Raw genomic sequence first — 26686 nt, forward strand, 5'->3', positions numbered from 1 at the left:
CATAATCATCATATAACAATATCATTATCATATAAGTTTCAAATCATAATCATGAATTTATTATCATATATATCACATATATATGATATCAAGTTGCGATAACTATTTTATATAAATATTTTAATAATATTATTATAGTTGTCACAAATCGATACAAAAAGAAATGCTTTCAGGATATGAAAAAAAATATATATATAATAGATACGTGTTCGATTCGGTTTAAGTGCTTAATTTTTCAGATGTAAAGACATGCATAAATGTAGATATTGAAATGAGTTCACGCTATATTGTTCTTTTATTATTACATTTAGACATATCTACAAAAAAATTTATTATGCATTTCGTAGTCTCTTAAAAAGAAGCTATACCAGTCCGATTATTAAATTTTATTTTATACGTGCACATCGTAAGTCTTTATCTGTAATTCATTATTGCAATTTTTCGCAGATTCCTAACATAGGAAAAGGAAAAAAAAACAAGATCCGAGATCATGCAAAAAAGTGCAAATTAACGTAAATACTAAAAATAATGCATAATTTCCAATTCGTAATGAAAGGAATATGACATAATGTGATATAACACGATTTACTAGTTAAAGTTAAGGTAACAATGAAACTTCAATATTAACGATTGATTGAATAATCGTCTATAGATAACTTATAAATCATAACGACCATTTCTCGCGTGACAGTGACCTTTGTATAATCAGCATTTGTACAACTACTTAAGTATACTACTTAAGTATACAAATTATTTTTATGTAAAATGTTCTTAAACATTATGCAAGAAAGAAATGCGCACTGGGCATTCATTTATTCGCATGGATTCGCTTGAAATCGCTCAAATCGCGCTTTTCTATTTGAGCAAGTCCTCGATATCCCGCATAATGTCATCGGACGATGTGTCCAGTCTCAGGTACTCCTCATCAGTTTGCGTATAGGGCTGACCGACATCCAATAACGCGGTGTTCATGATGTCCTCCGCCGTGAACGTGGCAACCGACTTCCAATTCTCCGTCATTTGCTCCGGCTGCGTCTGGGTTTTTTCCTCGTTCGTGCTGCTATCACACAACCTAATCTCCACGCCAACCCTTCTATTCGCGTTAACTAATTCGTCGCTCTCCAGTCTTTCGCGATAAGACGTCTGATCATTCTGATTATCCCTATATACATCCGCAACCGCGTCTTTGCACGATTGCGTATCGGTTTCCGTCGAAAGGATCTTTAGAGATCTTCGCAATTTTACCGGTCGTATCTTGGCAACAGGCTGGCCAGCTTTGACGGAATTGACTTTGCACTTCTTCGTCGGACTAGTACTTTCCTTGTCACCTTGCTCTTCAATCGAGCGCCTTTTCACGCCCTTCGTCTCGGTCGACGATAGAGACGACTCCAAAACGGACGTCGTACCTGTCAGTGCTTTAACAGCCAGCTCTCTTTCTCTCTTTCGTTGTCGAATCTCCTCCAGGCTCAACACCTTGAAACTCAATTCCGTTGTCGGCTCGTCTTTCCCGACTCCCGACGGGCTCGTACTGACCCATCGATTAGTCCCGGTCGTCTTGCCAACCTGTCGCTGATAAAGCTCATCATTGCCGGCTTCATACGAGTAATAAGCCGCACTCTCCGCTTGGATCTCTTCAAGTCTCATCTGCTCGTACGTCTTGCAATACGGTATCTTGGGCTGCGACTTTACCGGCGACGGTGCACTTTCGTTATCGGATTCTGGAAGAAACATACGAAGAATGATGGGTCAAATAACCGAAGACGTCACTTGGATGACGGTTAATATTACGCAACCAGCTCTCTCTCTCTCTCTCTCTCTCTCTCTCTCTCTCTCTCTCTCTCTCTCTCTCTCTCTCTCTCTCTCTCTCTCTCTCTCTCTCTTTCTCCCTTTGAGTTTTTTATCGCATTCTCTCTCTCTCTCTCTCTCTCTCTTCCTATATATATATATATATATATATATATATATATATATATATATATATATATGTGTGTGTGTACATATTTTACATCACCAAATTGCCTGTCGATTAACGATCTCGATAATCTCTGTCTATTACTTATCTGATATTCATGATATTCTTCAGAAATTATGGATTTAATTTAATCTTACTTCGTGCAAACGGAAATTAGAATAATCGAGTTGGGATCTATAGCGTGCCTCTCTCAGATTTTCTTTGCGGTCAATCGCAACGGTTTCTAGATGCTCTCCGAACTTTGTATAATAAGTCCACACATTTCACGTCCAGAGGAAGCGCGAAATTCAAAACAATTTTCATAAACGATGTCACTTTCCGAACGTTCTTGAAATCGTATCTAATTTCCAAGTCAATCCTTGCTGGCTTCCTCGTTATCTCGGTCGTGTCTTTGTTTCAGCCTCAATTTTAGCTTCGAACTTCTCATTTCATATCTTTATTTATGTCCATAAATTCCTTCATCCGGTCGTAACTCACCGTAACATCAATGTTTTGTATAATAGAAACGCTCTTACAGTATTTTTTTCATCATCCGTAATATTAATTGATACTCCATTTAATAATCACATGTAATTAGTCCATGTGTCTCATCTCGATTTTGTAAGGAGGTAATCGCCCATCTTACGCAAATAAAAAAAAAAAAAAAAACAAAAATATATATTCTTACGTATGCATATTTGTGTATATTTATAATTTTATACATACGTTTAGCTGATGAGCGATTATGCTTGACTATCTTTCCTTTCTCTCTCTCTCTCTCTCTCTCGCACGCACTCGCTCTCTCTCTCTCTCTCTCTCTCTCTCTCTCTCCTTTCATACGTACATACACTTCTTTCAAAATACGAAATCTTTCCTTTGCTCTTACTTCTATCAGTTCAGGATCGGTCTCCCCGCAAGTCTCTTCTGCGCTGCTGGTTTCGGGATTCCGCGAAATACTTCCGGCAATACTTTTCATCGTCGACACTGGTTTGATTCACACTTCGAACACAGTTACAGATAATACTTACTTGTACAACGATTTACATAACAAGTCCGTATTCTTGATCGTCGTCGATCCAGAAAAAACGCGCGGCAAAATCTGTCGGCGTGACCATAAATAAATAAAAAAAAATTCGCAGATTGAATTGAACGAGTCTTCCGACATAATCGGCAGACGAACGGAACTGCGGTTATTGGAATCAGTGAGAAGAAGTGAAATAAGAAGCCCCATCGAGAAGAGAGTATCACCGGTAGCGCCGGTGGCAAAGTTTTCACCGTGTGGTTACCGGTAATACCGCTCGCTCTCCGGGTCGATTATCCGAATAGTTTCGAGGTATCAAGTTTATTGAAATCCAGATATCATCTCAATGAAAAGTATCGATTTTTTTTCCATTCGCTTACATCAATTCATTATAGTTAAATTGCGCATCGCTTACTCTTTAGCATATAATCAATCTTTCTCCTCCTCTCCACGTTCGGCCGTCCACGGTCGGCCGAGAAAAAAGGCTCTTTCGTTTCCTCTTTTTTTTCTTTTCTTTTTAAATCTTCTCTCTCTCTCTCTCTCTCTCTCTCTCTCTCTCTTTCTTTATCGTTCGCGTTCGAGACAAGAGAAGCAGAACGAACACGCATTTCTGCGCCGTCATTTTGAGTCGACGTAATGACGACCGCGGACGTCCTTATCGTCCTCTTATCTTCGTCATCTGTCTGTTCACCCCCACACCGTCTATTTCGATCCCACTCCCGCGGGAATGAGTTCTCCTCGCCGGTGCCGCGAATCGTCCTCGGCGAGAGCTCCCGAGAGTCTCGTCCGCGCTGCGGACGTCTGTTGCTCGTCCACGAGACAGATCGACGATTCCCGAACGATCGCATCGAGGCGCCGGGAGGAGGTTCGCGGGACCGAGGACGCCGTCCACGAGGAGTCGTTACGTCGACTTTACACGAGTCCGGAGTTCGTCGCGTGATTGCGACGCGACCGAGGCCGCGCACGGGAGCGCAAAACACGTTAGGGGGGGAGGGAAGAAAAGTAATAATAAAAATTAAATAAAAAAAAAATACATATAGAAGGGAGAACTGAAAAGAGAATTAACGAGAAGAAATAACGATAAGAGAGAACGTGAAGAAGCGGGGCTTCGGTCGCGCGCACGGCCGAGGAAAAAAAAAAAAGAGATCAACTCGCGACTTGATTGGCGCGCGCAAACGGGGGCCAATGAGGGGGTAATCTCGATGTCGCGAGATGATACCACGAGGGAAGTCAGGGGACATAGGTAAAAAGATACAAAGTAATCAGAGGCAGTCATTCAGATCTATTGGTGAGACTTCGAGCGGGAGGAAACGTCGTCGATGGGGGAAGGAAGGAGGGAAGGAGGGAGGGAAGGAGGGGGGGAAGGAAGGAGGGAAGGAGGGAGGGAGGGAGGGAGGGAGGACAATACGGGAAAGATCGGAAGAAAAATGGGGGAGGGTGATTGAAAAGCCGCCTCTCTCACTCGCTCGGCTCGCTCTTACACGCTCGCGACTATGCACCGACGCATCTCGCATTCCGGCGATCTCCCCACGCGAACCGTCTCGATTTATCGCGATCGTCGCGATTTGTTTGTAAAAAGATTTGCGAGTTACAATGAGAGAACTGCGACGGTGATCCATTCCCGTTGAATGCGAGAGAGCGTCGGTGATATCGATAACCGCGAGACGAGGTACGCACACGTACAATGACGACGACGACGACCGCTTCTCTGCGCTGTCTATAAAAATTTGTCGCAGACAGAAATCAAATTAACAAATCGCTAGAAAACAATGATCTTACGGAAACGTAGATCGAGGGGTGAGAGGATCGCGTTACACGCGACCGCCTCCTTTCTTCGCGTGTAACATATTTATATATATAATATGTAATATATATATATGTATATAATAATCTCTGCTCTATCTTTTTTTTTGTGTGTGTGTGTTTGTTGTCTTTCTTCAACTCGGACGAAGAGAAGACGCACACGCACGCGGGCAAGTTAATACGGGGGCCGCATAGGTCATGGCGACATCCGCGAAGAGGAACATCCGTGTTCGTTCCGTAGCCGATGAACATGTCCTCGAAGACGAGGCGTCTCTCACATCCGAGACAAAAGACAACAAGACAACGTTCGTACTCGGGGCTCGTACGAAAAATCGCCCGTAGCGATTTTTACAGCCGCGAGACCTCGCGACGATCGGCGCACGAACTTGCGGATGAGCGAGGGCGAGCTCGCGCGTCATCGTCGCCGATCTAGCGGGATCGTCGCGATCCCTCGATCCTGATTAGCCTCCCCGATACAGTTAATAGCTGCGGATAGACGTTAAATGTAATCCACGGATCCACGATCTGCCGCGCGGATCACGATTTCGTCTCTCGAGACGCTACTTCGCGCGGACGAAGCCCTATGCCGAAAGGCGGCGGAAGGAACCGCCGCTGTGATCCTTTACGCCTCGTTTACTATTTTTTTTTTTTTTTCACACTATCTGTCTCACATTTTTCGCACGCACGCTGTTCTAGGACACATTCTCACCCTTTCGTTCAATCTATCGCATCTCTCGCATTCGCATTGCCACCCTTTTCCGCCCCTTTCAAACTCGCGATGCAGTCATATATTCCGTGTGTTCTTGTCGATCCTCTTTTACGCATAATTGGCAGATCCTCGCAATCAGATTCACACGCATCACTTGTAGATCCTCGCGATCGAGTTCGATCGTCCGTCCTTTCTTGGAAGACTCGCGCGTTGTTTTTCGCGTTGATTGTGCAAAGACGAAACGTGTAAATCTATCTTGCGTTCGTGTCTTCATGCCTGTTTAAAAGTGTAAGAAGAAATGCACACGCCATGCTTGATGTTTCTCGCAGAGACAAAAATGGATTGGCGACTCCACATGGTTGAAGGCACAAAATCCTCGTCGCCCAAAATACTTCGCGATCTTACGCGGAGAATCGATGAGCGGAAGCTGATCACACGAGTATTCCAAGAAAGATGAACGCGTATCTACATCAGCAATGATCTCATAAATATATATATATATGCCTGTGTAGCAGTTAAATATATAATATATATGTGTAAAACATTATATGCATAAGAAAAATTATTAGTTTCCTATTTGCATCGCGTATTTCATGCGGAAATACGCGACACGTGTGATGTGTATACGTTCAATTTGAGGTCCTTCTTTCTCTTCCCAGTTTCATTCACTTTCTTTCTTTCTCTCTCTCTCTCTCTCTCTCTCTCTCTCTCTCTCTCTCTCTCTTTCTCTCATTTTCTCTCTTATCACTTCATATTACATGCTCACTCAACTATCTATGATTACCTCTTATTACACATACTCATGCTCACTCAACTCAATTGTTTCAAAAATTTTCCCATAAAATTTCATAATTTTGCTCTCTCTTTCGCCTACGTGTTTTATAGAACGTTGGCCTCTTACATCATTTAGTTTATCATGTCATCATACGCACCATTGATTCGAAAAACAAAAAAGCTTCGCTATTGGAAACCCGGGATAACTGGCAGGGCCTCCCTATAAATGATTTACGTTATTTCTCCTCAATGTCTTCTTGCGTCCTTCCTTCCGGTTTTCGTTCGGCCGTGACGCAATTTTATTATTGTAAAAGACCGTCACGTTGTACCTTATCCCTCACTATACTTTCCTCGATTATAAAATTTTTCATCAGTGCAAGATTAATATGATAAATAACATGACGAATAAGAGCATTTTTTTTAAATCTTGTGCCGGCCTAACAGGCCCGCAATATCAAATGCGCGATATATCAGAACAATTGAGGCGTTGAGAACACATGAAAGAAATATTTTTTTAGTGAAAATAAAAGCAAAAGTTTGAATCGAAATTCTTTGCTTATACGATATCATCGGCATTCGACTAGAATTTTCTTGTAAACCTGTACCCCTTAATTTTAGTTCTCAGCGCCTCAATCAACAGTTAATATCCTATTATTATACGGAAACTCGTGAAACGTGAATCAATATAATATGTATATTTCTGATAATTGTGTATTCTTACTCGATATACGACAAACGACTTCGCGTTTAATATTATCACGTAGAAAGCAAGCTTCGAAGCCGAATCGTTGAACGTGATTTCTCTTTCTCTCAAAGCGTCAAAAGGATTACGTTCGACTTATATAGTTTTAAATCTACGCTTTATTATTTTCTTCAATTCTTCTTTAATTTCCCCATGATTGTACGACGGGAATTATCGTGGCCTACGAAAATTTGCGTAATTATCGCTCGGCGCAGATGCAGAGGCTCTGTGTGAAGCGCGATATCGCGCGTCATTATCCCATCTTCGCCGTCCCGAAATTCTCTAATTCACGTGAGAAGCCAAAACATATGAAGGCATTGTTACTCGTACACGCGTAAAACACAAGGCTAAGGACGCGGTTGGAATCTGTTTAAACCTCAAACACGAATTCGCGCGCAAATATTACTAGTTCATTAAACCCCTTTCTCTCTTTTTCTCCGCTCTACACCCTTTTACTAGTCACTCCTTACAATCATTCACTCATTCTCGCCCAATCTCTCCCTCTCTTTCTCTCACACACACACACACACACACACACACGCGCGCGCGCGCGCGCACTTCTCTTTTTCTTCCTCTTTTTTTTTTCTTTTACAATCTCACACATAATAATGCGACAACAAAGAAAGCATATATGCGTTGATTGGTTCAGGCATAAATATTTCAATTATCTTTTACTATACGCCATTGCACCTATTTCAACCCAAGACGTGACCGACAGAAAAATGTACAAGTTTCTTTCCTTTCTTCCTTCTTTCTGCTCTAATAGAACAGATGTATACACGTCGGCTAGTCCGATTTATACTACGTACAATATTTTATATTTCTTTGATCGGCCACGCTCGGGATGTAATGCAAGTCCGCATCCGGGAGTGATATTTAAAATAGACTTCCTAAATGCTGAACACTCTTGTCAAAGACGCAAACTTAAAAACAGCAGGGTTTACTCGTCGTGTTATTAATACTCGATTAACATTTAAATTCCTGCTTTTCGCAACTAAGAGCAAGATCTATGAATGCAAAAAAATTGTCTGTATGTATGTGTGTGTGGTAAAGCGGCGACCCATAGCTATCTTCTTCTTCGTCTAGCACGGTTCTCGCTTTCGCGATCTTACTGCATATGACGGAGACACTTGAACCTCTTTTTTCTTAACTTAGACCATTCTGGTAATTCGAGCCCGATCACACCGCAGCCAGAGAAAGATAGCCATAGGCGATTAGAGGGCTAATTTAGGCAAAGTTTAGATATAGCAGCCCCTGCAAAAATTGATATTCACTACTAAATTTTTGTGGTAACACGAGTGCAAGGTATATCGATTAATATACGCGATTGTGCTTTCATGATCATATTACGTGAAATTACCGATAAATGCCAATTTTCAAAAAGCATCGATTCGATCTATAAATATTGCATTTTTTATCCCTCTTTCCCGTGACAACACACGAATATCGTACGAATGTAAATGAGCGTGCGTATGGTAAGTCGTATAAACGTAAATGATCGTAATGCAGTAAGAGCAATCAATGTAATAGAATCACATCATCTTTACAACTTACGATATTGACGTATGCGTGAATATTTTTACGCATTAGTTACTCATTAGATCGATCTATGTTACGAAACAAAAATTAGAAAGAATGGAGGTTGATTATGTGTCAGGAATGCACTAGTACCATAAATTAAACATTATGCTAAGATCGACACAAAGACTTTTTTTGCTACGTATCTTTCGCTCTACTAGAAAGATATACAGAATTATATTAATATACAATTTTTCACATGCAGAAAAATACTTTCGTAGTAACTCATCGTTCTTTCTTTTCTGTGCAAAATGAATCTAAATGAATCTAATCCTAGCTGTATGCATAATAGGATCAATTCGGAGCAATCTAATCGAAAGAAATGTGAAAGATTTTAACGGTTCGTGAATTATTCGAAAGTATTTTTCTGTTGCTGACTGATGGACGAGGAAAACCATACATACATCGTTGCAAAAGCTACAACAATTCTCGTCGATTTTAAAACCTTCTATACGATGTTATACCAAGAAATGGAAATGGGAATCGGGAGGTTTGAGGCTGCGGGGTTTGCTGTGTATGAATCGAGGTGTACGGTGGTTGCTGGAGAAGAGAGGAACTCTGTTGATTTTGTAATGACGACAAAGATTGACCGGGAGAGTGAGAGTGTAAATTTTGTTGATGAGGCGGATACGACAGCGTGTGATGGCAGGGAGAGGACTGCGAGTTCGTTGGCGGGACGTTTAGATTATTTCCGACGCTGATGTTACTGGGAATGTTAAGACTGTTAGGACTATTGGGAATTGTCAGGCTCTTTGGGATATTGAGCGCGTTCGGGAGATTCATATTCGTTTGCAAGCTAGGCGGTAGAGAGAGAGTAGCTGACGTAAGATAATGTACGTTGAAAGATGGACGGGGGGGCTAGTAAAGCCTCATACCTTCTTCGAATTTGACGATGAGAGGATCGACGGCGGGACTACCAATAAAACTACCAGCTTCGCTGTTTCCTCTACCTTGGTCCGACTCAGTAGTACTGCTGCCGTCATATTTTGGGTCATCTTTATGAAATAAAAAATTGTAAACATACTTGTCCACGTGCGTCATATTACCATAGGCGCGATAATCTATTATCACATTTATCTTATCTTATTTTGCTCTTTGTTATCAATTCTAAATAAAATTCTAAATAAACGTAATCTTTAATTTTTAAGAAAAATTATAAATAAAATCGTTTTAACATTTTACACATAATTTTAATATCTTTGTTTGCAAGATTTTAAAACAAAAATAATTCACGAATAATTACAACTATAAAATAATTTGTAAATCTTTACGTTAAATAAAAATTTTTAAATTAAAATTATACCTGAGTAATTGCTATTACTCAAGTTAATCAAATTTTAGCATAAAATTTATCTACCTTGACGATTTAGCCATTCTTGATTCGGAGATTTTGTTGCTACTTCTGTGGTCTTCACAGGATTAATAGGATCACCAGTAATAGTGCGTGGACTCGTATGCATAAATGGACAATGTGGCTTTCTACATCCTCCAGGTTGTGTTTCCCAATAACAAGGAATTGACTTACGATTTTTCTACAAATAAAAAATAATGCAAATTTTATTTTTCAAAATTTTATTCTAATTGTTAAATTTTATAACCTAACTAAATATCACTGACAGCACTATCAGTTGACATAATACATATTTTAATTTTTAACCGTTTGTATTTATTTAAGCAGAATTATAGAAAATAAAATAAAAAGATAGTTATACATATCTTGTTAATAAAAATCATCTATTGTTTTATATTATAAAACATAACTCTCTTAATAATAAATAAAATAAATCTTTGAAACATTAAAATTTAGTAGCTTTTTTTGTCACTTAAAAAGAAAGATGTATAACTTGAACAAATAATTTATCTTTCTTGCCGCAATGATAAAATCAAATAAAGCGTTATTAATATGCAAAGTAGCAGACTGTTATTTTTTTATGTATAAATTTAAAATGTGTGTTTTAAACAAGAATAATATAGGTCAATATAAATTGATAAGCACAGATGTTTGTGCGATATTTATCACATTATGTAACTTGACATATTTTATATGAATTATTGCAAATGTTCTAAAAATTATTTGAATATACAGATTAGTACAAGCCATTAAACGCAGATGTTTATATATCAATTTTGTTTGAACATTTATGCTTGTCAGTTCATATTAATCTATGTCTATTCTCCAAATCGGGAAACTACAAATTCTTTTCTGTGAGGACCAGATAATAAACATTTGAAGTTTTGTAGGCTAAGGAATAAAATCGAAGATATTACATAAATACTTATATAATAAGAAAGAAAATAAGTTTTTATTTTAACGAAATTCAAAATACAACAACAATTAGGCAAATCATAAATCATAATAAAAACAGATGGTAAATCATTTCTCAAAACTTGCTATAAACAAATAATTCTTAGTCCATTTCTTATCTGACTTTTAATAATAGTAATATCTTAATATTTTAATAATAGTAATATCTTTGAACATGTGAGATGACGCATGGAAATTGATTAACTTATAATCATTGGGTTTATTCCAATCTTCATCTCACATATCACTTTTAAGATAGATGTTTCAAAGCATTGAAAGTTAAATAAAGTTAAGTAAAGAAATAATTAGTGAATGGTAATCTATTCAAAGATTTATATAAATTAATATTTAATATTGCAATATTTAATATTGCATTGTTATACAATTTTGAGCAAAGCAATTTCTCTAAATAAAAGCTTATACAATTGATTTGCAAAAAAACATTAAAATTTGACAAATGCTAAATATTATTGTACAAAAAGGATACTTACCTTTAATTCCATGTGTCTGAAGTTACAATGTTCATTAAGGCAATTTCCCTGCTGCCAGTATGTGCACATAGTTTCACAACCCAGAGCAGATGGTTCATGTCTATATGGGCAAAAGTCGCCCTGCAAAAACAAAATAGACAAAATATAAGAATTGTTGAAAAATTACAGATTAAATATCATAATTTATGAGAGTAAATTTGATAATATGCAGACTTGCAGTGCCAAATTACATTGTCAATACTGCAAGTATATCAATTATAGTATATCAATAGTGTATCAATATTATCATTCAAATAAGATAATATAAATTATGGATGTTCGGAAGAATCATTTATTCGTTTATGAACAAATTCACAAACACCATGAATATTGTTGTCACAATTCAACTTGATGTAACTACATCATATACATCAAGATAAAAAATAAATCAATGTTAAACGTAAGAAAAAAAGAAATATCAAATATTTGTTTTTACACAATATATTGCAAAGTATTCACACGTGATGAACGGAGAGTTGTAACATAAAACGATAAAAAAAAATTCACACGCAAGTCATTAAATAATTTAGGATTCTCCTCTGAACTTAGCAAAAATCCCGACAGGACAGGTGTCATTTGTATCTGAACTTTAATTCGAGAACGGAAATTCCTGTCAACATGGTATCAAAATGGCCGACCTAACCTCGGCGAGGGTGTCCGTGTCCGAGCAATATGGTACGACCATTGTCGCGCACTTTCGAAGCAACATCAGACTCGGAATTGGGCGAACGCGACCGGCATGGGTGAGGGGGGAGGGGGAGCCGTGGACGGCCGCCGCTTACCTTTTTGCACGTGGAATAGTAAAAGAAGTAGCAGTCCAGATTCTTATGGTTGTGCTCCATTTGTAAGAACTTGTAGAACGACGAGTGATCGTGCTCCTTGCTGAAAACAGAAATCAAAAGTTCTCTAACTACGTGCTCCGTCAGGTCGTGTCGACGAGCGGGAGCATCGTGCCGCCAGGAAGGCGAGGATCTAGGGATGGGGAGGGGGAGGGAGTAACAAATTTCTCTCGTACGGTTGGAATGCGATCGAACGAACGAGAAAAGATCGTTTTTACCATTTTGTCCGGAACATGATTGCACGAGTTTGCGACAACGTAATAAGGCTGGCACACGCTCGCTCTTCGGAGACACGGTATTTCTACGGGCTACGCGAAGCGGTCGGAGCTACGGCCAAACTGACGAGACCGTTCAAATCGACGTCGCGAATAACAACAAACACCGAGAGGGGACCGTCCCCCGACAATCCGCTCTGCCGTTTTTTCCTTTTCTACGGGTTTATAACGCGAGGCCCGTGTGTTATTCATTACCGTGTATACGTACACACACTCGACCGCGAATCCCACGGTGACCTCCTTGTTCTCTTCTTTTTGTTTTCCCTTTTTTTTTTTCCCCCCTTTCGGCCGCCTCGCGCTTTGCCACACGCGTAAGATCCGCTCGAACGTGAGTCGCTTGGTCCTTCCCTCGGTGGGCTTCGACGGTGTTGGTGTCGGTCACCTCGTCGACGTGCCGTACGTGCCGTCCCGTCGATCCGTCGTCGCTCCACGATGCAGCACGATGCTTCCGCTCGTCGACACTGCTGCCAATCGCTGCGGCACTGCGGTCACTGCAGCCACCGCCGTCGCCAATCGCAATTGCAGCGGCCCGTTCAAAAGTGCAAATTCCTTTTTTTTTTCATTCTGCCGCTGCAGAGTGAAAAATTTCCTCGAGAATATTATTCATTTCTCTTAGAAATAATTGCTATTAAATATAAAATGTTCCCCGATGGAGCAATATAATACACTTAATTAATAAGCCAATACAGCTTAGAAATATAAAAAAATAAATATGATTCGTTGATATTCATTTTATATGGTACTATATGTGATATTTACACACAGATGTATTTATATAGAAAAAATGTATATATATATATTATATATTCTTTTATATAATATTAGTAAACATAATACACATATATTAATAAAAAAATATAAACGTTATTATATGTTTTCATTTATACATCTTAAATTAATAAATATAATCATATAATTACATACATAATTAATATGTGTGTGTATGTGTGTGTGTGTGTGTGTGTGTGTGTGTGTGTGTGTGTGTAATGTGTGTGCGTGTATATAATTTAAGAAATTTGTATGCGGAAGAATACAAACATTTTTTAAGCATCTCGAGATATTTTCTTTGTAATAACTTTATTGAGAAAGTGATATTTGTCCCCTTTACATCAAAAAGATGAAACTACATTTTGGCCATCGCTTTTCTTTTAACTTCACAAAATAAAGCTAAAAATATAATTATTAAGATTTCACTCATACTTGTATAATTCGTCGCTGAAATAATAACACAGTCTCCATCGCAATATATAAACTTTAAGATGGAGATATACATATACATATTGCCCAAAATTTTCGTATTACATAACTCACTTTGCCCACGTATTATATTATGAATAATTATAACATTTCATTTTAATATTGCTGAAATATACGTGTTAAAATAATATATTTCAACAAAGTACGCCACATTTATTATATGCGAAACAAAGTTCTAATAATTTGTAGATGTTACACTGAACAGATTAGTGTATCCTGTTCCCTATCCTATTTATTAAATTATTTAATAACCATAATACCTCACAACAAAAGCTATAGTGAAATAATGAACGTGATAGGCGTACGTCGATCCTTCCCGCTCTTCTCGTGTGAATAAATGTGGAAATTGCACAATCCACTCTTGGGACCCTTAACACTTTGATATTGAAATGACAATTTTCAAGAATTATTTATTACTATATTTCTGCTAATATATAAAATAGGTTCATTTCGTAAATTATGGCTGCATCATTATTTCGGGCAATGTATTACACGGCCACTGATATACGATATGAATTTACGAAATGGGACCATCGTTCATGCGCTAAATGGCATGATTGTTCTCCTTCTTCTTTATATATATATATATATATACACATATATATATACATATATATATATATACATATATATATATATATATATATATATTTATATTTATATATGCAACATTTTTGGAATCTTACTAACTAAAGTAACTAGAGCAACTAGAGTACAAAGTTATATAAGTGTTATGGAATTAAACATGCCTTCAAAAGTCTTGCCTGTTGACAACGCCAAAATTAAAAACATGTTATCAATCCAAAACAATATGGCTGAAATAAAAATACAACAATGTTAAAATTGAATAACAATATAAGAATTTTACAGGAATGACAACCGCTTATATAGTCATAACCCATCTGAATGTAAATAAAATCTAAATAATTATAATTATAACGCATTCTACAAGTGTAATATTATATTGATTTTATTACATAATTAACTCATCATATTCAGCTTCCTAAAGTTTGTGTTAGTATAACATGATAAAATATACAATGTAAATAAGTACTTAAAATATATAAAAAGGAAGAATTCAGACTACTCCATTTGAAGCAATTCCATTTGATGAATAATTATAACATATAGCACTTGTGGCTAATTGAACAGTGAAATTATATATAAAGCCTTTTCGTTATTTTAAATATATATTTAGTATTAATTATTATATTAACGGCTTTATATAATTCTAAGAATAGATGGAAGTAGAAAATAAGTCTTCAGTTATATATAGAATAAATATATAAAATTATATGTCTAAAAAATATTATATATATGAAATATCTCCATTATATAAACATGTATTTAAAGTATAAATTGAAAATTACAAAAATATTAGAAAGAGATAACTTGAATATTCTAATCTACAATAAAAACATATTTGGTATATAATAATTAGTAACCCAATATGCTTGCATTAATAAAAAGTAATTTTAATGAAAGGAAAATTTAAAAATTTTCATAAAAAGGAACTATGAACAAACTTTAGGAAGTTGATCTAAATCAGACTTGAAAGATAAAAGATACCAATACAAACAAATCGCAATAGGAATATGTTCTTGCAATATAAAATGTTATCAGACTATATAAACGTGCTATATATATAAGCAAATTCTTCAGTATAGATATATGTGCATTATAAAAAGCCTTATTCATACATCTGAAAGTAACAAAAACTTCAACTTTCATTTTTCTCTATACCTACACATGTTATGCCACCTTCAGTCATTGCGTTCACTAGTCAAATATTAGATAACTATGTCTTATTGCACTATCTCAAATAGTATCTTCGCATGAATATACAAGAAATCCACAATATCCATTTCTTAGAAAATATTTGTCAAGGGAACGCATCGTTCGAAGCTGCATCTAAATGGAAATCTATCTAAATGGCGTATCTATGATACACGAAATGTGTATGTTAAGAGCAGAAATTTACATTATAAAACAAATTTCAATCGCATCATGTATTCATACGCACTAAAAAAATACTTTCCATTTATGTAGGATCGACCAGCAATCCGTCGCAGAAATTAAATCTATCGAAATTAAACTCTAAGGAAGCTATTCCGGGGCCGATTGTGTAAACTAAAAAATACAACTATTAAAAGGACCATTATTTTGTGCACAATCCATCATATTACAATTCTTTCCTTTAAAAATTCATCGAATCACACACAATTCGCTGTTTCTAACGTTTATATAAATTATTTCGAGGAGACTCTAGAGCGACTACGATAGATCAACATCTCCAAATTTTATACAGTCTTATTGAAACGTCCCACATCACCATATTGTTATTTATAATTTTCATCAGTTCGATGAATCATTAAATTAGTCGATACAAAATTATGTATAATGCGATACCACCAGATCATGATTTCTATTTAAAGTCTATCCATAGGCTCAACTAGTACATATTACTAAATTACAATCGTCTGTTTTAAATCACTGTGTTTCACGATATATTCTGAAAAATTGTTATGTCCACGGAACGTTGAAATATGATCAATAAGAAATTCAATCGATATGTCTAAATTGTTATATACTGACTAGCACTTGCTTATTTCGTACACAAAAACATACATATCCTTCTGAGATAAATATTCTTTGCAAATATAAATATAGTACATTGACCAAATAAATTTTAATTAAAGTTAAAATATAAAAAAATATAAAAAAAATAATAATGTGGATTTCAGTTCTAAACAAATTAGTTTCTTTTTTTATTTACTTAGATTTTTATTATATTCAAAGATCATTACTTTTTCAGAAGGATATATACATATAAGAACATATGTATAAGTAACAGAATATATTTATATACATAATATGATACGTAATTTTCAACTATTCATAAACAGCCGACATACAGGCGATTTATCAAGAATTCATAAAATTAATTATTAATTTTGCAAACAGAAAATAGGCTAATATTATAGTTTATTATCGCCTTGTATTCGATTACGATAAGAAAATTAATATTTTTCATTTAAATTTGTATATGCACTTTTATACGCATCTACATGACTTTTATCACTGTGTTTTATCATTTTAAGCAAAAGACCTAAACGGCAGTTACTAGCGTAATGACGGCAGACAAGAAAAATATATTCTAAAAAAACAGTTGTACAACTGATTGTTTTCAGAAAAATTAAAATCATTCTAATCTCCATCAACTCATATATAGTATAAAATTGAAGATTATATCATTAATAGCAATAATTTAAATAAACTCAAAATCTTTTTATTTTATATAAAGATATCCTAAACTTGGCAAAAGAAATGTATTATAAAAATATAACTAAGATTTATTAGAACTGCAACATTTGGAGCAATCAAAACAACTGGTGTGCTATCTTTTAATAGACCATGAAGCTCTATTACTACCTCCAGGACCACCTTCCAGTCTTTGATTTCGTAGCTCCGAAATAGTTTCGTGTAGGAGCCTCTTTTCTTCTAGAAGACTCGCAATATCATCTTCCGCAGCGCTCAAACGAGATTTTATTATATCCGATTCTTCTTTCGCACGCATTAATCTTGCGTTTTCTTCTGATAATCTTTCTAGAGCTCCCATACGACGTTTCAATTCCTCGTTATCCAATTTCAATTGCTTACTAGATTGTCTTAGAGCTTTCAATTCCTTCTCGCACTCCACATTCTTAAGCATATGACTATTATCACTCGATGTCAAGTTCGAGTGAGTTTCATCTATTGTAGTTACTAAAAAGAAGAAAATCATCACTTGATTTACTAGACATTATATTGTAAACTCCAACAAAAACATACAAACATAACACTATTTAGCTTTCTTTAATAAAGGTAATAATTAAAGAAAATATTAAAATATATGTATATATCTAATCATACCAACGTTAGATGTGTGCAATATAAAATATATAATTTTTATAATAAAAAAGGATACAAATTATATAAAACTAATAATTAGGAGATATAAAGTATATAAAACTAATAATTAAGAGACGTATATTTATAATGAAGAACTTCTTAGATAAATTTGAGATCAATATTCGCTTAATTTGTAATAATTTATTATGAAGAATCAAGCAAACATTTTATCTCAAATTTATAAAAATCTATTAGTGTAATAAAAAAATCTATCATTGAGTTCGATTTTCAGATATATCTTATAAAAGTTTAATAAATACATAAAACATAATGAAAAGTAGAATAACTGTTGCTCAGTAAATTTTTCTCTCTATGCATAATAGATCATGATTCATGCTTACTTAAATGCAATTGAATATTTTATATATTATTATTAATTATGTCTACATTAAATAATAATAAGCTGTGCAATAATAATAAGCAGCGAAATCTAAAGCTACTTGTGTTATATTAATGCTCACATTCGAAAGGCCGCCTGGGTGCAGAGAACAGTTACGCAATATGTAATATTTATTACTTTTAAACAGAAATCTGCCACTTGCGTAATGTAAAAATCTACATATAATACCAACTTACAAATATATGTATTTACAGGCGCAGGGACGGACATAACTAAGATTAAGATCGCATAAAGATCGGGAAAAAAAGTCAACTCAATGTCAACTGCAAGTGGCAGAAACAAAATGAATATATTTTGATCCATGATAATTTTACTTACCAACGGGTTCGATATGAAATACGCCGCTCGTGTCCCGTGCTATCCTGAGTTTGGAAATATTCAAATCTATCGGGATTGGGCCGGGAGAAGTTATGTTATTTGGCGGACGATCTTCATTTAAACGTAATGATATATTTTCTAAGTATATCTGAAATAAATATAAATATATGCGCTCACAATAAATCACGCATATCAAACTAAGGGAAATATATAGGCAATACGCAATTTGATGAATACTCACCTGCATAGGAATTGGTTTAGGTATGATCTCATCCTCTGCCAAATCCGCTAAACCCGTGATTGAGCTCATCGACAGTGCCATTTCTACATTAGCAACTTTCATTTCTAATTTGTCCTCGAATAAATTTATAACGCTTTCTTTGTCATGCACATTGATGCTGGATGTACGCAACGTGTCTTGCTCAGGCAATCTAACGCGATTTTGAGGAACTGATCTATTGCCACTTGTGTCTTTTTGACTGGCATCCGATAATCTACGGTAATCCTCTGGATTTTTCAAACTATGATCCAAACGTAACTTAATACGTGATCTGCAGTCAGAATCGGACGGCAATTCTATCCAACCTCGAGATCGCGAACTGAATTTGGTCTATCAAACAGAATGTATTAACGCATTAAATTTCAATGTATTTGGAAAAAATAAACTATATAACTAGTAAAATATCTATCCTTCCATATTGATCTTATGTTACTGCTCAAATTGTAATATCACATTGAGAAATTAGATGAGGTATGATTTGTATAACTAAATGACTTAATGATATCTTTATGTTAGTTGTAATATAAATTATATAGATTTGATTTTAATTTAGCAGTACAATTAAAGATGTAATTATTACATTTATTACATTAATTACATTATTACATTTATTAATTACAGCATGAAAATCTATTGTTAAATATGTTAATAATCAAATTTTTAAATTCTCCAAACCATTTTGGATTAAGATTCAATATATAAATTACAAAAAATATCATTCAGATGCAAAAGCATATTGATGCGCTAAAGCAATTCTATATAATATTTAATAAAGCATTTTTAATAGCTCTATGTAAAATAATATATAAAATAAATAAAATAATGCATATATATTTATAATATAATCAAGCTGTGTTATTGTTTGCTATTATGAATATCATAATGCAAATTTATTATTATACCATATATTATATCATGCCATACATTTTATTAGCGTAATCTAATTAATAAACATTTCAGAATTGGATTTGTATCAACTGTTATATGGAAATCATAAGAATATAAAAATATGAGTTATATGATAAGTTTTCTAATTTAATAATGAAAAATCAATACATTTTAATTAATTCTACAATTATTCTATCAAACAAAAAAGATGAAAGCAGAAATATGTAATGCATTTATTTTATTTTAATAAAACAACATAGCAAAAAATAATATAACTATCATCATAATATATAACTATCATCATATTACTATGATATAAATACAAAAAAAACTATCATTTTTAAATGCATGTTAATACTTGCTTTTTTGTATAGAAATTTGCATCTGCTAATAGCAATATAACAAATATATATATATATATATATATATATATATATATATCAGTGTGTAATTACAGTAATTATTAAATAGTTTTGACTCATATCATAAAAATTTCATAAATTCTACGAAATCCATCAACAGTATGATAACAATGTTACATAGCTTAATCCAACTAATGCATGCATTTTTAATAAGTGTCTAAAATTAATAAATGTATGAATGGTTTTGCCAATACCTTTCTCTTGACCTGCCACAAGTGCCACATAAAAACATTCACAAGAGAAGGAGAGACGCGGGAGAGGCATGCAAAAAAAGTTAAGAGACAAAAATCGTATAAATATACATATATAATGTCAACTGGTCATATAATATAAAAACAATGAGCAAATTACTGCAAAACTACTCAAATATTAATAACTTATGCACAAGTAACCTGCTATTTCAAATATACTCTAATTGAAAAGGTTTCCTATGACTTGTAATCACAAAAAATTTGATGCAATTTTTTTTAATCGCGATAAAATATATAAATTGCGTGGAAAAAGTGATTTTTTTTTTATAAGGTGATATTTAATAAGGTAATATTTGAAACTCAAATATTAAACAAGTTGTCACAAAATATAAAATTTACTGTGTATAAATGTAATTCTATTTTTCAAGATATTTTAAATTCACGCACACAAATAATGCTGAATAAATAAGCTACATTATATGAAAGTAACAAAATTTCCATAGTGAAAGAAAAAAGAGAATAAATCTTTATTGCAGCAATATAGAATTAATAAAGAATTTTGTCCATTAAAAAGAGAGCATAATTATATAATAATGTAGCATATAACGTATATTATATTTTATTTTACATCAGTTAACAGATAAATTCGACTTACTTGAAATTCATCCCAAGGAATAGAGGAACACTCATCATTGTCAATGTTTGAAACTTGAATCTTAATAACAGAAGCATAATCACAAGATTGTTGTATAAATTCGACTTTTGATAGCTTGAATGTTGCCATAGAAACCTGCGAAAAAAACAAGATTTTATTTTTATTATCTTGATAACCAAGAATTTGTTTACGATACTTACTATATCTAGAACAACTGTTTACGATACTTACTATATCCTTCCTTTTGCATACACTATCCATAGATTTTTCACTTTGCGTATCGGGTGTTTCTTCCACGACTTCAGTAGCCTCTTCCACTGCTGTTATTCTAATCGAATTGTCGATACCAAATACTGCATCAATCTTGCCTTGATCTTGGAGGCTTACCAAAACGTAATTCTCGCTGTCCGAGCTAACGTCGCTTCTCATAGACACTGTGTCGCTACTACCATCTTCCGGAGAGGCCTTCAGGGCCGAATCGATCGACGTCATTAGATTGCTGAATCCTTTTTTCATAGATGAGAGATTAACATTAAAATTATTTGGAATAAAGGGCGTATTCGAATCCGATTTGCTGTGTTTGTGTGTAGTTTCCGATGTATGTTTCTTTTCGTCGCTTGTATTGCCAATAACATATTGCGGCCCGGAACTCTCGGGAATGCACCACATTGCATTTGTTGGACCTTCCTGGTCGCCTTTCTTGGTACCGTTTTGCTTGAAAGTGACGACCGGTTGCGTTGGAGCGGAATGCGAGTATTCCATCGATAGCATCGACGACGCTTCGCTTTGAGGTGTCTCTACATCGTTGCTTGTATTCATTCTCTTAGCGCTAAAATCAACACGCGTGCTCACCGTGTTAGTGTGCCAGATCGTGGATGAACCGACGAAATCGTCCGCTATGCTGGATGAATCAGGCACAACAGATTCTAAATCACCGCCAGAATTCTCTTTACCAGGTGTATGCGATGGCATCACAAATGTCACCTCCACCTGTGGTATCAACGCGCCTATAATCAACGATCCACCGCTCTCGACTTTCAAAATCTTATTCGAATCCACAGCCAAATACGTTGCCATCTCGGAGAGTATCTCCGATAATCTGAGTAAGAACAAATATTGGTAATGATTTATCTGTACGCTAACTAGATTGCTTATATATGCCAGTCCGTGAATATCGGCGGCTGAAGGCTTTTCTTTAGCCAATAACGAGTCTGCGGTGAAATGACACCATAATGTTAAAGGAAATGCATCTAAAAACGGTACAGGCCGATTTTGACCGACGGCGCGCGCTCCGAAAAAATCTCCCCAAACAGGTTCAAAGTTACAGCACCATACATCCTTCGCCTCTGTCCATAGAAGTTCCCTATTCAACTGACGAAGCAACTCATTTACAGAATTGCTACTGAAATTAGGTGGTATTTGTCTAATGTTATCAGTGCCTAAAATAGGAAATATATAGAAGAGCTAATGAAAAATTTGGATGCATAATTGATATTTGCAATATAACGACTACATACCTGCACAATGCGCTAAAAATTTATCTGTTACTACATGAAAATCTCCTGATTTACTAGGGAATTCTGCACCAAAAAACATTTGCCCCATTTGAAATGCATTCAGACACTGTGCCAAATCCGCTCTCGAAGACCTTTCTGTTGATCGAACATTCGTTATAGATGCTCTGGAAGTTTGGATATGTAAAGACTTGGGCCTATCTTTTTGATTTGGGTAATCCTGCTGACTTTCAAAAACTATCTAAAAATACAGATTTTGATATTATTAAAATAAAAATCCATGATATTTAATATATACAGAATATGTGTAATACATTCTAACTTACTCTTGGAAGTATAGCCTCTATCTTTACATCAAAATACATTAAATGCGAAGAACTTAGTTGTTTGTCTTTTTCCATAAGAGAATGATAAAGATTCAATGCAAAAGAATTAAACCAAAGACACGAGCAGACATCAAAGTTTACTTGAATGGGATTAAGCTGTACATAAAATTTGGGCGGCGGCACTAAAAAAATTATGTCATCTAATAGTTAAATTATCGAATAGAATAAAAATATTTATACAAATATCTGCTTACAGGGAAAGGTAATATCTCCCGGATAATAATAATAAGTAAACTCAGCATGAAGTATTGTTACGTCTTCTGGAAGACTGAATCTGTCACGATCGCCTAAATAACAATTTAATTTAAATGAATATAGATGAATATTATAAAATAAAATTTTACACTAGCTATCTATAAATTTGATTTCGCATGCAATGATAATTGTTTTATATCATTTTGTTGAAACATTAAAACAACGTTTAACAATATCACTTATAAACGATATATAGAATCTAATATATAATCTCTAGATATCAATATTTTTTAAATTATTATACATTATTGTACATTTAATATTAGATTACAGATTAATCTTAATTCGTTTAACATACATAAATTCCAAATAATAAAAAAAACAAAGCAATAAAATCTACTTAAAAATAAAATAAATCAAATCTAGCTAAAAATTTTGTATGCGACATTACATTCAAACAAACTACTAATTTATTATACCTGGCATATGTTTTTTCCTGGTTTGAGCTGTACAATTATCAAATAAAATAATTATTAAGAAACTTGATGCGACTTCAATAAAAAACTCAACAAACAAATAGTTCAAATAAATATTAAATATGATACCTGCAATAAATTCTTTTGGCATTGGATTCCGCGAAGTCGTTGTCACTTTGTACAAGGTAAAATCATCAATTCTGATAATAATACACGTTGTCATTAACTTAGCAAGTTGCTCTAAGACATAATTCTTTACTGGATTACCACTAGGATGTTGAGACTTCTTTTGTTCAGATGGTGTTACATTTGGATTTTGCGGTTGATTACTCTTCTCCAAATGCTCTCTGGAGCCTTTCATACCGCTACCTATTACCAAATTGAGCAATGTATAGATTCTTATACTAGTTTGCATTCAATATTAATAGTTTAATTGTACGAACCTGTCACATTTCCTTGACTCCTTGTTAAAGGAGAATGTTGCGTTCTACCAGAATCTATGAGATCCATAAACTGACTTCGAAACGAAGTTAATGATTGTTGTAACCATTGATTATGAGGTGTGGCATTTTCTCTATATTTGGCCCAATGTTTCCTATCCGCCATTGCCAAATGATATGGATAATAATCGATTTGAAATCTAACTAGTGAAATTTGTAATGCACCACCATCCTTCAAATCAGGATGTAATGATCTGCCTCCTGTTTTAATAAAGTGTAAATATTAATAGATAATAGAATTTAGTGAATACACTCTATATTCAAACATAGGAATAAGTTCTTTTGTATTTACCACCCGCATCATCACATAAATGAAGATCGATGCGTTGCGAAAGAAAATGATATGATGTCTCTACAACATCATATCTCGTAAATATTTTTGATATTGCTGTGTTGTATTGATTCTTCGTTCTACTTTGTTGAGATATTTGTGCCTGATATTCTGGTAAAACCTTAAATTAAAAAAAATAGTTAAATTAACGAATCATAAAATTTTAAAAAATAATATTAAAATATATTATAAATATAATATTATAATATTATAATATATAAATATATATAATATTATAATATATAATATTATAAATATATTATAAATATATTATAAACATAATATTAAAAAATTTAAATAAATTAACTCCAAATAAATCCAAACAAATATTTTTAAATAATTCTAAAGAAACAAACCTCCAATTTTCTCGCAGCTTTTGTTTTTCGTTCAAGAATGGTAGCTTTCTCGATAAGGCCACCCAAAGAGTCAAGAAAATGAAGTGCAGCTTTTAGTTGTGAATCAGTTAATACCCATAAAAGATCATCCAAAATAATTACTAATCTAGAGCCCATAACAAAACAATCTAAAATAAAGCAGTTGGTTTAGTGCAACAATTAAAAATTTTATTAACAGGTATTTAAATCAACTTTCACAGACCTGATATTCTCTTCTTGATTGTAATACGACATCTTGCTTGATTCGTAAGTAAACGAAGTGGTGTCAGATTTTGATCCTTAGTGCTTTGAGCTTCTATTCTAACAGTTTGCCATTCCAACTCTTTAAAGATAAGTAACTGCCCTCGATCAGGATCCTTTACTCTAGTGGTTCTGAGATCACAGCGCTGCCATGTTGCTGATTTGGATTCTACCATAATCCGGTTCATCTACATAATATAAATAATTTTAAGTGACTGACAATCTATGCTTTTTATATAGTAATTACATTGTAATGATATTATACCTGGACTGAGGCAATAAATGCAGGACTTTTAAATGTAACCAGTACAGTATTAACAGCTACTGTTATTCCATCAATTACTTTATGTATAAAAGAATATTTTGCAGGACCAGCATATGATGATATTCCTTGTGGGGAAGACATGCTTCTCAAATCCTCACATGTTTCTACATCTATATGAACCTCATCCAAACTCTGCAAATATAATATCTCAATCATATTGCTCATAGTTTATCATAAGTAATAATAATGGCAAAAATCATATATATTATTATCTATCTGTATCATTTGTCATTTACCAAAAAGATAGGAACACTTTTTAGTTTGGTCCATTGTATGCGAAATGAAACTTTATTGCACCAAGCATTGGTTAGTCTTAACCATGATGGCAGCTCTAGTAGTTCTGTGAGGACTATTTCATCGAGTTCTAAGTTTGATAGCTCTCCTTCACCTTTGAAAGTGCTCAGGTTTATCTTATCAGCAGATAAGTTCTTGGTAAACCTATAATGTTTATAAGCATAAAAGCTCAACATGAAGTATGTATTTATCAATAGTTATGAAAATAAAGCAATCGATAATGATTTGTGCATATATAAAATTTATATTTATGTATGTTTATGACATATGTAATTATGTAGATGTATAATGTAATGATAATTATATACATGTATAGTTTTTATTTTTAGATAATAGATACATATAATTAACTACATATAATTAGATACATTTTTAGGCACAGAATCTATGAGATTATATAATCATTGTTAATTCAAATAATATACAAGACTTGGATAAAAAAAGCAAAAAAACGAGTGACACATTACGAGTGTGTCGATAATGAAAAAAAGCGCTTTCTCTCGTTACTTTCGAATCTGCTCTGTACTTGATATTACAATCACGCAGGGCGTGCAAGAAGGGAAAGAAAGATATGATGATACATCGCGATGACAAGACGTATGTCTTAACGATAAGGAAGTGTAAAGGAGTGTAATGTGACGTGTGACTTATGGAGCGGGGCGAATGTGATTCTTTTTTTTCCTCTTGGTATGTCACTTGAAAGATGGGATCGTGCTCCAGATTAATCGATTATGATTGTACAGACATTACCTCGATAGGTGTTTCAGCAGTTGATTTTTGATGATCGAAACCATCTTTCAACCGTGTCGGCGAGCCTAAATTCTTACGACAGTTAATGAGAACTAATACGTCTTGGCATGGTTAGTTTGACACCACACATATTCACGCGACGTCTACAAAGACTTCTAGCTACATACGCACCACGCACACTGCAAGCCACACACATGTACACACACCATGTACCACGCATACATACACATATATGGCCTTGCGAATGAAGTAATTCCCTCTTATCAATGCACGAAATTTCTTCCACTGACACCGCCGTGAAGTTGCCTACACTGTCGATGCAACAAAAGGTGCGTTCCTTTATTCACTCCGAGTACTCATGCTATGACGTAATGGAAGTGTACTGCGGCTA

The 26686-nt window shown here is 34.4% G+C and overlaps 2 protein-coding genes across 7 annotated transcripts; both read right to left on the reverse strand.

Moving 5' to 3' along the window:
• Window positions 1-415: 415 nt before the first annotated feature.
• On the reverse strand, window positions 416-13005 carry LOC105424614 (uncharacterized). 3 transcript variants are annotated; one of them, XM_089084158.1, is made up of 6 exons: window positions 12723-13005; window positions 12196-12295; window positions 11375-11494; window positions 9936-10110; window positions 9454-9573; window positions 416-1718 (listed from the first exon to the last, which is right to left on the reverse strand). In XM_089084158.1, exons 2-6 carry the CDS (start codon window positions 12253-12255, stop codon window positions 856-858), a joined length of 1338 nt encoding a protein of 445 aa, XP_088940284.1. In that variant the 5' UTR covers window positions 12256-12295; window positions 12723-13005; the 3' UTR covers window positions 416-855. The 3 variants fall into 3 exon arrangements, with proteins under 3 accessions (XP_088940284.1, XP_088940283.1, XP_011633223.1); XM_089084157.1 differs by having other exon boundaries at window positions 12736-13004; XM_011634921.3 differs by lacking the exon at window positions 12723-13005 and adding an exon at window positions 12471-12698.
• A 582-nt stretch (window positions 13006-13587) lies between these two features.
• Window positions 13588-26558, reverse strand: LOC105424615 (bridge-like lipid transfer protein family member 3B). Of its 4 annotated transcripts, XM_011634927.3 has the most exons (19): window positions 26296-26558; window positions 25488-25689; window positions 25192-25383; window positions 24889-25114; window positions 24648-24814; window positions 24253-24412; window positions 23904-24161; window positions 23590-23829; window positions 23464-23490; window positions 22984-23076; window positions 22730-22911; window positions 22407-22644; window positions 21121-22328; window positions 20890-21024; window positions 20238-20249; window positions 18695-19063; window positions 18454-18601; window positions 18197-18210; window positions 17409-17549 (listed from the first exon to the last, which is right to left on the reverse strand). In XM_011634927.3, exons 1-19 carry the CDS (start codon window positions 26337-26339, stop codon window positions 17547-17549), a joined length of 3918 nt encoding a protein of 1305 aa, XP_011633229.2. In that variant the 5' UTR covers window positions 26340-26558; the 3' UTR covers window positions 17409-17546. The 4 variants fall into 4 exon arrangements, with proteins under 4 accessions (XP_011633226.2, XP_011633228.2, XP_011633227.2 ...); XM_011634924.3 differs by lacking the exon at window positions 18197-18210 and having other exon boundaries at window positions 13588-17549; window positions 26296-26556; XM_011634926.3 differs by lacking the exons at window positions 18197-18210; window positions 23464-23490 and having other exon boundaries at window positions 13588-17549; window positions 26296-26556.
• Between the last annotated feature and the right edge of the window lie 128 nt (window positions 26559-26686).

Source organism: Pogonomyrmex barbatus, unplaced genomic scaffold, assembly GCF_055798465.1.
Source record: "Pogonomyrmex barbatus isolate J1 unplaced genomic scaffold, ASM5579846v1 scaffold8, whole genome shotgun sequence".
Lineage (NCBI taxonomy): Eukaryota > Metazoa > Arthropoda > Insecta > Hymenoptera > Formicidae > Pogonomyrmex > Pogonomyrmex barbatus.

Excerpts from the sequence above, each read along its gene's own strand:
- LOC105424614 (XM_011634921.3), bottom strand. Across the intron at positions 10,111-11,374 it reads TCAGACACATGGAATTAAAG|AAAAATCGTAAGTCAATTCC; the intron begins GTAAGTATCCTT and ends TTTTATTTGTAG. Across the intron at positions 1,719-9,453 it reads CATCGTCAAATTCGAAGAAG|AATCCGATAACGAAAGTGCA; the intron begins GTATGAGGCTTT and ends TGTTTCTTCCAG.
- LOC105424615 (XM_011634924.3), bottom strand. The coding sequence starts at position 26,339 with ATGGTTTCGATCATCAAAAATCAACTGCTGAAACACCTATCGAG. Across the intron at positions 25,384-25,487 it reads AAAGTGTTCCTATCTTTTTG|AGTTTGGATGAGGTTCATAT; the intron begins GTAAATGACAAA and ends TTATATTTGCAG. Across the intron at positions 22,329-22,406 it reads ATTTTTAGCGCATTGTGCAG|GCACTGATAACATTAGACAA; the intron begins GTATGTAGTCGT and ends TTCCTATTTTAG.